Raw genomic sequence first — 13,864 nt, 5'->3', positions numbered from 1 at the left:
GAAAGATTCTGAATGTTAGATCACAAATTCTATGGGAAATGCTCCGATGCTATTGAAAGAGAAGGTCATTTTACAAAATACCCCTCAATAGTGCGTGCATGCCTGGTTGTTTGACAGACAATTGCGAGAGTCTTTTTTTACAAAGCAAATGAAAACTGAGGCATAGTGGAACTGGCAGCAGAAATGTAACTAATGTCAAAACTCATCTGCTGTTACCAGGGAACTTCCTGGTTTAGGCACCGAATAGCAAGGCAGCATAAGATTTTCAAATTTCCTTCACCTGAAAATGCCTGTTCCTTTCCTTCTGCACTCCCAATATTCCTTGATTCAGAAGGTGATTGTTGGTAATAAGCTCAGCTGCTATGCCACCTGGCATCATGATACTAACTGATCTCCCGGACGAATTTTTATACTCTCAGTACAGAACCCCGAGAGCTTAATTTATTATATATGGTATTTGAAAAATAAGACAAAATATATTCACAATGCATTATTGGGCTTTGAACAGTGATTGCAATCTTGAAGTTTCACTGATGCAATGATATCAGCCAGTTGTCAAAAGTGTGCTAACTTTATAACAGTTTCAGCCATCTGTTGTAAATGGTCTTCTGCAATGAATGCCATTTGGATTGCTTTCTTTAGATGTCATTTTCTCACAGTTCAGTACATTTGATTATTTATGCACTTCGTCATAAATGCAAATTCAACACTGTTTTCTGAATGTCTCTAGGAAATCTAAGTCTTGATTAGATAAAGAGTTTGCACTAGGATATGATAGGCGACCAAATTTGAGATCAGGACACTCCATTACAAACCTACCAGCTATTGTTGCACATAAGAAATAGGAGCAGGAGTAAGCCATTTGGCCCATCAAGTCCTCTCTGCTATTTGGTAAGGTCATGGCTGATCTGATAGTGGCCGTAACTCCACTTCCCTGCCCCATGACGTTTGACTCCTTTGTAGATTAAAAAGCTATCCAACTCAGCCTTGACTATGTTCAATGACCTAACCCCCACTGCTCTCTGGGGAAGAGAATTCCACTGATTAACGATCCCCTGGGAGGAGAAATTCATCCTCGTCTCCATCTTAAATGGGAGACCCCTTATTTTTAACTTGTGCTCCCTAGTTATAGGTTTCCCCAATGAGAGGAAGCATCCTCTTAGCATCTACCCTTTCAAGTCCCCTCAGAATCTTATTTTTTTACATATATATTCATTCGTGGGATGTGCGCATTGCTGGCTAGGCCAGCATATATTCCCCATCCCCAATTACCCTTCAGAAGGTGGTGGTGAGCTGCCATCTTGAACTGTTGCAGTCCATGTGGTGTAGGAATACCCACAGTGCTGTTAGGGAGGGAGTTCCAGGATTTTGACCCAACAACAGTGAAGGAACGGCGATATATTTCCAAGTCAGGATGGTGTGTGGCTTGGAGGGGAACTTCCAGGTGGTGGTGTTCCCATCTATCTGCTGCCCCTGTTGGTAGTAGCCATGGGTTCGGAAGGTGTTGTCTAAATGTTGTCTGCGAGTTCCTGCAGTGCATCTTGTAGTTGGTACACACTGATGCCTGTGCGTTTGTGGTGGAGGGAGTGAATTTTGTGGATGGGGTGCTAATCAAGTGGGCTGCTTTGCCCTGGACAGTGTCAAGCTCCTCAAGTGTTGTGGGAGCTGCACTCATCCAGGCAAGTGCACAATATTCCACCACATTCCTGACTTATGCCTTGTAGGTGGTGGATAGGCTTTGGGGAGTCAGGATGTGAGTTACTCGCTGCAGGAATCCTAGCTTCTGACCTGCTGTTGTAGCCCACAGCACTTATATGGCTAGCCCAGTTCAGTTTCTGGTCAAGGGTAACCCCCAGGTGTTGAAAATGCAGGATTCAGCGATGATAATGCCATTAAATGTCAAGGAGTGATGGTTAAATTCTCTCTTGTTGGAGGTGGTCATTGCCTGGCACTTGTGTGACATGAATGTTACTTGCCACTTGTCAGCCCAAGCCTGGATATTGTCCAGGTCTTGCTGCATTTGGACATGGACTGCTTCAGTATCTGAGGGGTTGCGAGTGGTGCTGAACATTGTACAATCATCAGCGAACATCCCCACTTCTGACCTTATGATGGAAGGAAGGTCATTGATGAAGCAGCTGAAGATGGTTGGGTCGAGGACATTACCCTGAGGAACTCCTGCAGTGATGTCCTGGAACTGAGATGATTGACCTCCAACAACCACAACCATCTTCCTTTGTGCTGGGTATGACTCCAACCTGCAGAGATTTCCCCCGATTCCCTTGATTCCAGCTTTGCTGGTGTTCCCTGATGCCACACTTGGCCAAATGCAGCCTTGATGTCAAGGGCAGTCACCCTCACCTCACCTCTGGTGTTCAGTTCTTTTGTCCATGTTTGAACCAAGACTGTATTGAGGTCAGGAGCTGAGTGGCCCTGGTGGGTCCCAAACTGAGCATCAGTGAGCAGGTTGTTGCTAAGCAGCTTGATAGCATTGTAGATAACCCCTTCCATCACTTTGCTGATGATGGAGAGTAGACTGATGGGACGGTAATTGGCCAGGTTGGATTTGCCCTGCTTTTTGTGTTCAGGACATCCTTGGGCAATTTCTCACACTGCCGGGTAGATGCCAGTGTTGTAGCTGTACTGGAACAGTTTGGTTAGGGGCACGACAAGTTCTGACTTCGTCCCTGCCTCAGCTCATCTGCTGTTGAAACCCTCAATCATACCGTTAAATCCTCTAGACTAGAATATTCCAATGCACGCCTGGACACATTCCACATTCTGCCTTCTGTAAGCCTGAGGTCATCCAAAACTCTGCTCTCAGTGACCTAACTTGCACCAAGTCCCAATCACCCTGTTCTCGCTGATCTGCGTTGGTCCCCATTTGAGCACTGTTTCGATTCTAAAATTCTCATCCTGATTTTCAAATCTCTCCATGGCCTTGTCCTGTCCTATCCCTAATCTCCTCCAGGCCTCCAACACTTCAATATTTTGGCACTCCTCTAAATGTGATTTCTTGAACATCCCTGATTTTAATAGCTGTACCATCGGTGGCTGTGCCTTCAGCTGCAAGGACCCTAAGCTCTGGAATTCCCTCCCTAAGCCTCTCAGCTTCTCTATCTCACTTTCCTCCTTTAAGGCTCTCTCTTTAAAACTCACCAAAGTTTTTGGTTATTTGCTCCAATGTCCTACGTGTCATATTTTGTACAATAATGTTTTTGTGAAGCATCTTGGGAAGTTTTAAGTTAAAAGTGCTACACAAATATATGTTGCTTAGATTGTACAGTTTCTTATTTTTAAACAGCTCAATACCTATATACAGAAAGTAAGTTTTGAAAGTAATTTCAGGGAAGAGCTTTAAACAGCTGAAACATTACTTCCACTTCTTTGTATTCCAGTCCCTTTAGGATGAAAGCAAACATTCCACTACCTTCCAAATTTATTTTCAGGTACCTGTTCACTAGTTTTTAGTCATTTGTGTACATGAGTCACTAAAGCTGTCTGCCCATCTACAGTTTCTAGCTCATCACCATTCAGAAAATACTCTGGTCTACCACTTTTCCATGTTTAATTCTATCTGCCACCTTTTTTGCTATCATATAACCCTTCGATCCTGCTTAGCCATTCAATATGATCCTGGCTAATTTCCTGCCTCAACTCCACTTTCCCACCTGTTCCCAGTAACCTTGATTCCCTGAGATCAAAAATCATTAGCCGCTTATCTTGACACTATGCACCCCTCCTGTGTTCTAGATTCCCCAGCCAGGGGAAACCACCAGTCAATGACTACCTTGCTAAGCCCCTTCAGAATCTTGTATCATTTTTCTAAGCTCCAGAGACTGTAGCCTGATTTACTCTGTGTCTCATCAAAGGATAGCCTTCTCATCCCAGGTAACAGTCACTGCATTTTAAAAATAATCCTTTGTGAAGCATTACCATTATTCTAAGGATGTATAAGGTACTAGGTAAGCTGAAATTATTTCTGGAACCATGGAATACCTGTATACTGTAATAGTGCCATAAAATGAAATGAATCTCTACTTATTGAGGACAACTTTGTGGAAAAGCAGTTCATTATAGAGGGAGGCTATGAAAGGCAGTTAATATTGAACAGGAATAGTGAATGCTGTTTAAATGATACTGGGGAATTAGATCTAAAGTTAGATCTCATGCCATCAGCAAAGTATAGGCAAAAATCCATTAATTGAATTCATTTTAAAATGTTTTGTGATCTGCTAGTTTTGTACAGGAAGAGGGCATGTGCAATGTGCTAAGATTGTAGGTTACTCACCTATAAACAGTTTTTATAGAGTAGTTAAAAATAATTTGCTATTATATAACAACTTGTGATGACATGTACCTACTTCCTCTGTGTTAAGTTTCTCTGTAAAGAGCTAAGCTTGGTATTTGTACCATAAAGACTGAGTGTTGTTTGATCAGCAAAATAAATTTTAGCATTTTTAATTGAGTGCGACATCTTGATTATAAGATCCTGTACTGCAAAAAGCACTGTGGGTGTACCTACACCACATGGACTGCAGCGGTTCAAAAAGCCAGGTCACCACCACCTTCTCAAGGGCAACTAGGGATGGGTAATCAAGGCTTGCACAGCCAGCGAAGCCCACATCCTGTGAATGAATTTTAAAAAATGACCTAGACTTACTTGCAGTACTATTTCTATGTTTGTATATGCTCATAATAATAATAATGGTATGTTATTCGAGAAACATGTTCACAGCCTGAAGGCTGAACTGCAGTGTGACTTGCATTGAAAAATTCATATAATGTTACATTAATTAATGTAGCAATTAAGTGGTAACAAAAATAAACAAATCCAGCAGATAACAAAGAAGTGGTGTACAGTATATTAAAAGAAGTGTATTGTTAAATTAAAATTATATTTAAATTACAAACCATTACACCATTCCTACATTGCAGGCACTGAAGCACATGTAAGTTTCTCCATTTAAGTGCTTCATTGAGGACCCAAACCATGCGAATAATAGGGTTACATCAGTACCTTTGCATTCTGCATCTTAACAGGGTTGAATTTAGTGGAACTTCTGCATGCCTTGATTGCTCTGGACGTGCTGGGGGTAACCAACTCTGAAATTGGGTCGATTGCAAAAAGGATTTTCCAAATATTAACTGTTCTTGTTTGTAAGGTTTTGAGTTTTGTGACATGAAGGACATTGTCATACAACTGATATTTTGAGGGCCAAAGAGCAATCTCAGCGCATGCTTCTGTATTTTTTCAGTCTGGGTCGTTTATGCATGTGCGTGGTCAAGGTGCCAGACAATTACAGTGTATTCAAATGACGATATAGTCGGTGTAGCTCAATAAATGTCATGGACAGGGAATCTGAAAGGGATGAGGGATCTGAGAATGAACATCGTTCATTTTTTTACTTAGCATATTGTCCATTTGCCATCCTACTTCAAGTCAGCTTGAATGTGTATACCCAGGAATGCCAAGGCTTTCACCTCTGACAGGGTGTAATTGCCTGACTTTATGCCAAGGGGCATATACTTATGTCTACTGAAGTCTGCTGTCATGATGTTACATCTACAAGCATTCAACTCCATACTGATTTCTCCACGCCATTGTTTGAGGGCCTCACGAGTTCCCTGAGCCTTACTGACCACAGTCTGTGGCCTAGACTGTCATATCGTCCACATATATTTCCAGTATTTGAGATCAGAAGAAGAGAGAACATCATTCAAGAAGAAAAAAAATAAAACTTCACGGCACCCTGGGGCAAACTCCATCATCTCGGCCAAAACTGTACTAAAATTATGTTTATTTTATGTATTATGTATGTGAACATAAAAAATAAGAGCAGGAGTAGACCATACAGCCCTCTAGCCTGTTCCACCTTCAACCTCTTTGTCTACCCTTCAGAATCTTGTATGTTTCAGTGAGATCACTTCTCATTCTGCTAAACACCAGAGAGTACAGACCCAGCTTACTCAGTCTCTCATCATTAGACAACCTTCTCATCTCAGGAACCAATCTAGTGAACCTACGCTATAATGCCTCAAAGGCAAGTGTGTACATCCTTAGATATGGAGACCAAAACTATACACAGTACTGCAAAGCTTCCTTATAATTATACTCCAATCCCCTTCCAATAAAGGCGAACGTGCCATTTGCCTTACTAATTGCTTGCTGTACATACAGTGATGACCTATGTTCAGCTTTTTGTCCAATTTAACGCAAACACAGCTCCTTGTAAATATGCCTTTTCTGTTCTCCCCACCCCGCTCACCAGCTGCAGATCTCCTTGTGCTTGCCAGCCACACAGCTGTCAAATGTTAACTTCCCTCCTGTTGGTACTGTTTCAAGATCAAGGGTCACCAGGTCAGCTACAACATTCCTTACTGTCTTGAGTAAAACCACAGTCTGCTCCGTGCACTGTCCACAAGACGAAATTCTATCTTTTTCTTTCTGGGACTGTAAAATAACCACTTGTTGGAAAATGCCTATATAGATTACACTGGACCAACTAGTCCAGAGAGAACAGAATGTCACATCTAAAAAGGTATCCAGGCTTACTTCACACACAGACACTTCAAAGGAAGAGATGCAAAACAAAAACTGAACTGTAATCTCCTGTGGTTGCGGGGATAATGGAGGCTGATTACCATCTCAGCAGAAACCATCTCCTGTTGGGTTATATTCCAGACTGTGGACATGAACTGAGCTGAAAGAAAGCAGTTTCTGGACGAAAGACATGTTTGTTTTTTCCCTTCCAGGAATACACAAGAAAAGAGGTTAAAAGCCCAACTGCAACCCTGGTCTCAGTGTGCTAGCTTTGATGTTCTGTTCTGGGTCTATTATCTGCTGTAATGATCACAGCTGAGGAACATCAACTAGGCATATCCTGCGCTTGCAGGTAAAACAATTTCTCCTCTCTCTGATTGCTGGAAGCAAGTCACAAGTCAGCAGAGCCACAGTCAAAAATGAAACAGGCCAATTTCTTTCAGCTAACCTGCCAAAACAAGAATCTCCAAACCAATTGCCCATGCTCTAAAGTCAACTCTACTGGAATCTTCCAGTTTAAGGGCAGCATTCACCATTCACTCCTCACGGGCAAGCCCAAAGACTGATTTGTATAGCTTTTTAAAATTTTTATTTCTGCGCTCACTTCTCATTTTAAATCTGTGTGCATGTGTGTTGCGTTTTTTTTTCTCTCGTTTTAGTACTTAATCAATTCACTCTTTCTTTAACTCAAGAAAGCCTGGTTAAATTGGTTCCCAGTTCATTCCTCCTCACCTGGGAGCATAACAATTTGGGGTATCTCGTCTGGGATCATAATAAATTGGGGAACCTTGCCCTGGAACCAGTCGTAACACAAGGAATACACGGGAATTGCCTGGGATGCTTAAACTTCTGATGGGCAATTACCCTGTACCTCGAACCATCCGATGCTGTTTTAAATCAGAGACTTTGGATGGTTCCGACAGTCTTAGCAGAAGTTACCCAGGAAACGTTAGAAGGATTAAAACCACTTGTAACTCCTGAGTGACTATAGTACCAAACCCCCACTGGACTCCCCTGACTATCCCCACCCGGCCCTCAACATCCTCCCCAACCTCTGACATCCCTCCACCCCCAACTACCTCTCCAGCACCCCTGACTACCCCCCACTCCTGCCCCCCCACCCTCTATTACCCCTTGACCCTCCCCCAACCACCCGACTCCCCCTCCACCACCCCTCCCCCCATCACCAACCACCCTAACCTCTGACCTTACCTTACACACTTAACTTCTCCCTGGCTTCTCCAAGTTCACTTGTTTATGGTAGCCAGTGCTATAAAATTGAGGCATGACTTCACTTCCCCCGCACTGCTGCCCTGCCCTGGAAGGAGTCTGCAACCATCCACATTGCACATTTCTCACCTGGCCTGGAATGGAAGATTGAGTGAGAAATGGTGTAAGAAAAAAAGGAGCAATCCAACAGTGGTTGTCACTCCTCAGAAGTTCTGGCACATTAAGAATTGCCAAAGAATATTCCATGATATTTTTTAAATTTTAGAGGTAATTGATTTTTTTAAAAGCCTATCGAAGAACATTGTAGTGAACTGTGAAGAAATGTTGTGTCTGACATTGTAACTTGGACTGATTGGGTCATTGTTGAGGCAAGCTGAACATAAATTTAGGAAGTGAGAAATGAGTGTCCCTCTATATTATCTGTCTCTTTGTTTCTCCTCCCTTGCTTTTGTCTGCCCAGCTTCTTATTACAACTCTATCTTCATGCCACAGGTGTATTATTCCAGATTTTGTTTGCTCACAATTGAAATACAAGCCATAACAGTTAAGACTTGAAAAATGGATTTGGAGAATGTTTTTAAATGAATCTCCATTCACCAAGTGGTGTGATATGTTTTTAAAAGTCCACATTAAGGAAGTGTTTTTTTCTTTCTTTCTGTCTTTTGATTGTTTTAAATTGAATATTCTGAGTTTTGAAGAGTATGGATGGCATTGAAGTAGCTTTGGAGCAAGCAATGTGAGCGAGCGGAGTTAACCTGTAAACTTCAAGTTGATAGCCCATCTATCAATCTAACTTGCTCATACCCGAAAGGACTTACACGTTTAGGCCTGCTGCTCTTCACTAAAATCTGTACCTTAAACTTGGCTGTAATGGAAGCATAATCCCTTGCCTTAACTGACTGTACTCTTCTGAGTTTGAAAAACCTAAAACGCCTTGAAGATGTTGCCTTCCTTCATTAGCATTGCTGACATTGCACTTCTATCAGCAGGCTTACCAGTTTAATAGTGAATCTCTGGAAGAATAGTACCACACAGCTGGGGCTGCAGTTTTCAGTGAACAGACTGCAGCTGTGTTTTTCCTGCCCACGAGCAACCTGATTCCACTTCACAGTCTGACCAGGACACAGCCTTGCATGCACTGTGGCACCTGTCACTCCAACTGATCTGAACAAAGTATGTAATACCCAAGCTGGAGCAATGCTGGAACTGTTAACTGGTTTTTTTAGAGTGAACTTCAGAGCAGTGATAGTACAACGTAGCCTCAAAAAAACTGAAATCTGTCACTCCTTTCAATCCGTACCCGTATATTGCCCTTGGGGCTAAATTGATGCTAAATTAGAAAAACTGTTGGGAGAGAAGAGGCAGAGTGCAGCATTAATATAAATTAACTGTTATGATAGCCTACCTCTGGGTAATGAAGAATATCAAACAGCAGTTATATCACAGTTTCTGCTTTAAAAAGCCCTCAAGGCACATCAGAGATGTAACCAGCAAAAAGGACACTAAATTGAAAAGAAGGATGCTGAATAGGTGATAAAAGAAACTTGACAAATGTTTAGTTTCAAAAGAGATCTTAAAGAAGGAGAAGTGGTGGGGGAATTCCAGTGTGTGGAAAGTAAAACAAATAGACTGCAGAAGGAGTGTACCTTTCCTGCTCCCCTTATCCGACAGTGTCCACATCAGCCCATTGACTGAGATTTCAGAAATTTAAACATAGTTTAAGTGCACATTGCTGTTGTACAGGTGGTAACTGCAGCAATCATTCAGAAAGGATATATAATGAAAAATATAAAAGACATCTTTTAACATTTAAAGAAGTAACTTGCACTCTGACACCAAAGGCCTTGATATTTTACAGGGATGCACTGAATATGTTGAAGCAAAAAGATACTGTGACATTACCCAGGACAACAGCCAGTGCCCCTGTGCAACCCCCTGTGAAGAGTACTCAAGCAGCATCAAGCACCCCTGGATATCCCAGACCTTCCTCACCACCAATCTCCATTCCAGGACAGGCATTAGCTCCGGTGAGTTTTTCTGAATCAAAACTGATAGAATAGAATGGAAGAAAATACGTTTCATAAGAGTGCCATTTGCCCTGTATGAGTCTCTCGGCCCGTCTCTCACTCTTTCGCCACATCTCCCTCCCTCTCTCTCTCTCTCTCTCTTGCCCCCTCTCTCTCTCCCTCTCTCAGCCCCTCCCTCCCTCTCTCAGCCCCTCCCTCCCTCTCTCAGCCCCTCCCTCCCTCCCTCAGCCCCTCCCTCCCTCTCTCAGCCCCTCCCTCTCTCTCGGCCCCTCTCTCTATTTCGCTCTCACCCCCCTCTTCCCCTCCCTCCCTCTCTGTCTCGCGCACCCCCCGACTCTCCCCCACCGCCTCCCCCCGCCTCCCCCCAACCCTCTGTGTTATCCCCTCACCCCCTCCCCCCCTGTCTTGGACCCCCCTGCTCTTTTTTTCACCCCCATTTTATCTCTCAGCCCCTTTCTCTCGTTGTGTGACCCCGCCACCCCGGCCCTCGCTCCTGTGACTTGCCCCCAGCCCTCTCTCCTGTGACCCCCTCGACTTTACATCACGTGACTTCCCCGCCATCCCGGCCCTCGCTCCTGTGACCCCTACCCCCAGCCCACTCTCCTATGGTTTCCTGGACCTCTCTCGTGTGACCACCCCCTCCACCCCACTCTTGTGACATCCACCGCCACTTATGATCCCCCTGCCCCTTCTTGAGACCCCGACCTCTCTTCCTTTCTTCCGGTCTCGCCCCACTCTCCCGAGGCCGACCCCTCCCCTCTCCTTCACGGCCCCGCCATGCCTTTCTCTCTCGTGCCTTGCCACGCCCCACAACCTCGCAGCCCACCCTGCCCCGATCTCTCGCGGCCGGATCCGCCTGCGCTCTCACATGGCTGGAACAGCCTGACAGTCTCATGGAGCAGGAAAATCCCATCTCGTCTCGTGCATGACGAGCCATGCCTCAACCAACCCTCTGGCGGCAGGCCCCGCCCCGCCCTCACGGCACCGGCCCCGCCCCGCCATCTCAACACCAGCCCCGCCCTCTCGCCGCCGGCCCAGCCCTGCCCCACGCTCTCTTTGTCGGCTCTGCCCCATTGCCTCGTGCCCAGCCCTTTCCCCCTGGTGGCTGGTCCTGGGGTGCTGTGTTGCGGCCAACTCCACCCTGCTCGCTCTCTCTGGCCCCACCCCGCTGTTTCACTCCAGCCCTGGCCTGCCCCACCCTCTCGCTGCCGGTCCTGTCCTGTCCTGTCCTGCCCCACCCTGTCCCGCCCCACTCTCTCGCCGCCAGCCCAACTCTCAGGCCCTCACCCTTTCCTCTAAAGTTAATTTTGTCCTCATTTGTTGGACACGGTCATAATTTGTGGTCTGCCTCCTCCAATTAAGTTCAAGGTGTGCAACTTGGAAACTTTATATATCCACCTCATCTGAATTATTGTACCATTGCTCCATGCCGTAGAATGGCACCCGCATTGCTTTCTACTTGAGTCTTTTTGTGGCCCTTGTATGCAACAAGGCAGCTCTGACAGTGTTCTTTATAGACCGCATGGTACAGCAGCCAGCTCTTCATAAAGGCAGGGTGCATCTTAAAGGAAAATCTTTACAAAAATAGTGATCGTGATTGATATGGCACTGGAGGCATAAAGTGCTAGTGGGCAGAAGGAGTTCATGAGGGACAAGGAGACACTCAGGGATCACCCTCAGCAGGCTAGTCAATGTCCCCAGACGAGACCTGAGAACCTGGCCACATAAAGTCAAATGATATTCCACGAGTAGTTGTTACGATCTCGGTAGAGATCTGTTACTTATTTTATTAAGTAGAAGAAATTTCAAATCCCAGCTCTTTACTAAAAAAATGAAGCCAAACGATTCCACAGTTTAAAACAGAAGTTTTGCTGTACAAGAGTCAAACAAGGCAAACACTAAATACAATATTAGATAGCCTTTTATACTCGCCTAGAATCAACATAAGTTAAACATGAATTAACAGGCAAGTTACGGTCAATTATAAATGAGTAAGTTACACTTTAAATGGCAGATACAATTAAGACATCTTACGAATTGGCTCGGCACTCAGATTCAATATCATCAATCTCAGTCACAAAGCCCTTCAAACTCTGTCTTCCTCATGAGGAATTTAAGCTCCTCTCCCTCTAGGAAGTATTCTGATCCCCAGCCAACAACAGCATACAGCCAACCCAAATTCTGCAGACATGATCTTCACTGCAAATGTCCCACGTTTGCAGCACCTCCTCAACTCAGTCTGGATGGGGCAAATCCACCAACATTACCTTCCTGTAACAGAAACAGCTGTAACTACTTATTCACAGCTTCTGGACCTGGGCTTTGCCTTCTTCAGCTTGTCTGTACTATACCAATTGACTCATCAACTGCTACTAACCAGCTTAGATTAATCTGTGTCCTTTTATAAATTTCAACCATGTTCAGTCTACCTAGAAATTTTGGTTTCCAAACTTGTTTGTTTTTGTTTCCTTAGAAACTGGGAGTGTCTGTTTCCCTTTCCTGTTTCTGTTTCAGTTAGGGTCTGACTCAAAAAATACAACCTTTAAAAGCACAGATTCCTTCAAAATGTCAAGGTCAGTGAATGACATGAGACACCTCCAACCCACCACAACTCCATCCTCTCACACTGCTCAGTGCACCATAGCTCCATCACTCACCTACCAGCAGTCCGAGGCACTCAGGACTCACACCTATCAACCCAGAGAGACCAACTCACCCTGACACACCTACCAATGCTGCCAGCCTCACATCAACCTGTAGCTGCCTCCACATATCTCCAACTACTCAGCGATAGCAGATACGAAACCCAAATACAATGCTACACAACCACTAGTATTCTACTCTCTTGCAGGATAAGGTGACGCACAATAAAAGGAAACAAGTAGAACTGATGGAGGACAAGGCCACCTGCATCCCCTGAGCAGCAGAGATGGTTCTCTGGATCATGGTGTCAGCTGCTGGGTATCTGATATCAGAGAACTTTGAGGATGATGGCCTGTTCCTGCATCTCCCTGCCCTCCCTCCAGCCCACCGCCACCACCACCCCACCCGTCTCTTCTTAACTCCCAAAACATCCTCATCCTGTTACCTGGCATGATAAGCAAGTAGCTGATGTTGTGACCATGGACCTCTTGCATCCCACCCCATCCCTGTCCTTAACATCAACCTTCCTCCTCTGAGTTTTCAGATACCCAAGCCACAGCAGGCTCAGAAGGAGGAAAGAGAACAAGAGCAGAGTGCTACTGAAGATGCCACATCACTGGCACTCTCAGAACACCAGCTCAGATACTAGGCTGCAAGTATCTTGGAGGCTGGTACAGAATTGGAATCAGCACATGATGAGCCATTTGGGCACAAGTGGCCTTCAGCCAAGCCAGGGGTAACGGGTGGTTCATTTCCTAGCTCATTGGAGGCTGAGGTCACAGATGAACTCTGCTGCAGCAGACTCAGATAGGGAGATTGATGGGGCATCATACTGGAGAGTGCTGATTGGCATGCACATCAAGATGCTGGGTGCATTGGCTGGCCTGTCAGACAGCTCCCTGTCACTGTCTAGCTACAATTTGGCAGGGAGGATGATATAAAGCTGGTCTTCTCTGTAGCCCCTGCTCCATCTCTCTGTTATGCTGCAGGCCCAGTAGTCCTACCACTGCTACCCCATACCTGTTGCAGCCTTTGTGTAGATAAGTCACCTTTTCCTCCAATCCCTCATCCTGCTCCTTGAGGATGGGGCAACACTCAGGTAAATCCAGAAATTTACCAGAACACGTCCAAAACTACTTACTTTGCTTCACAAAAAATTTCAATAATTCCACTCGCCTGCAATCAGCGTGCTTCACCCTTTAAAAACTGCAGGGCCCATCTTGCAGCTTTGCACGTTTTTCTCGAGTAAATAATGCAGCCAATACCTGGAAATATGTTGAATAAATTTGGCATCCTGGCGTCACACATCTGGTTGTGCTATGTGACATCAGAATAGAGCTGACTCAGAGCCTTCTGGCGTACGCAAGAGACACACTTGCTTGTGGTCTTATCCTGGTGGAACACTACACAGGAAGCAGCC

At 44.9% G+C, this 13,864-nt stretch overlaps 1 protein-coding gene across 2 annotated transcripts in view; it reads left to right on the top strand.

Moving 5' to 3' along the window:
• Window positions 1–13,864, top strand: part of pdhx (pyruvate dehydrogenase complex component X) — a 230,810-nt gene that overhangs the window by 109,655 nt on the left and 107,291 nt on the right. For both annotated transcript variants that reach the window (XM_041197437.1, XM_041197438.1), the window contains one exon: window positions 9,633–9,801. In XM_041197437.1, the coding sequence (XP_041053371.1) occupies window positions 9,633–9,801 (169 nt within the window). The remainder of the gene's footprint in view (window positions 1–9,632; window positions 9,802–13,864) is intronic.

This window comes from Carcharodon carcharias, chromosome 10 (assembly GCF_017639515.1).
Source record: "Carcharodon carcharias isolate sCarCar2 chromosome 10, sCarCar2.pri, whole genome shotgun sequence".
Classification (NCBI taxonomy): Eukaryota; Metazoa; Chordata; class Chondrichthyes; order Lamniformes; family Lamnidae; genus Carcharodon; species Carcharodon carcharias.
This window is presented reverse-complemented; position numbering and strand designations above follow the sequence as displayed.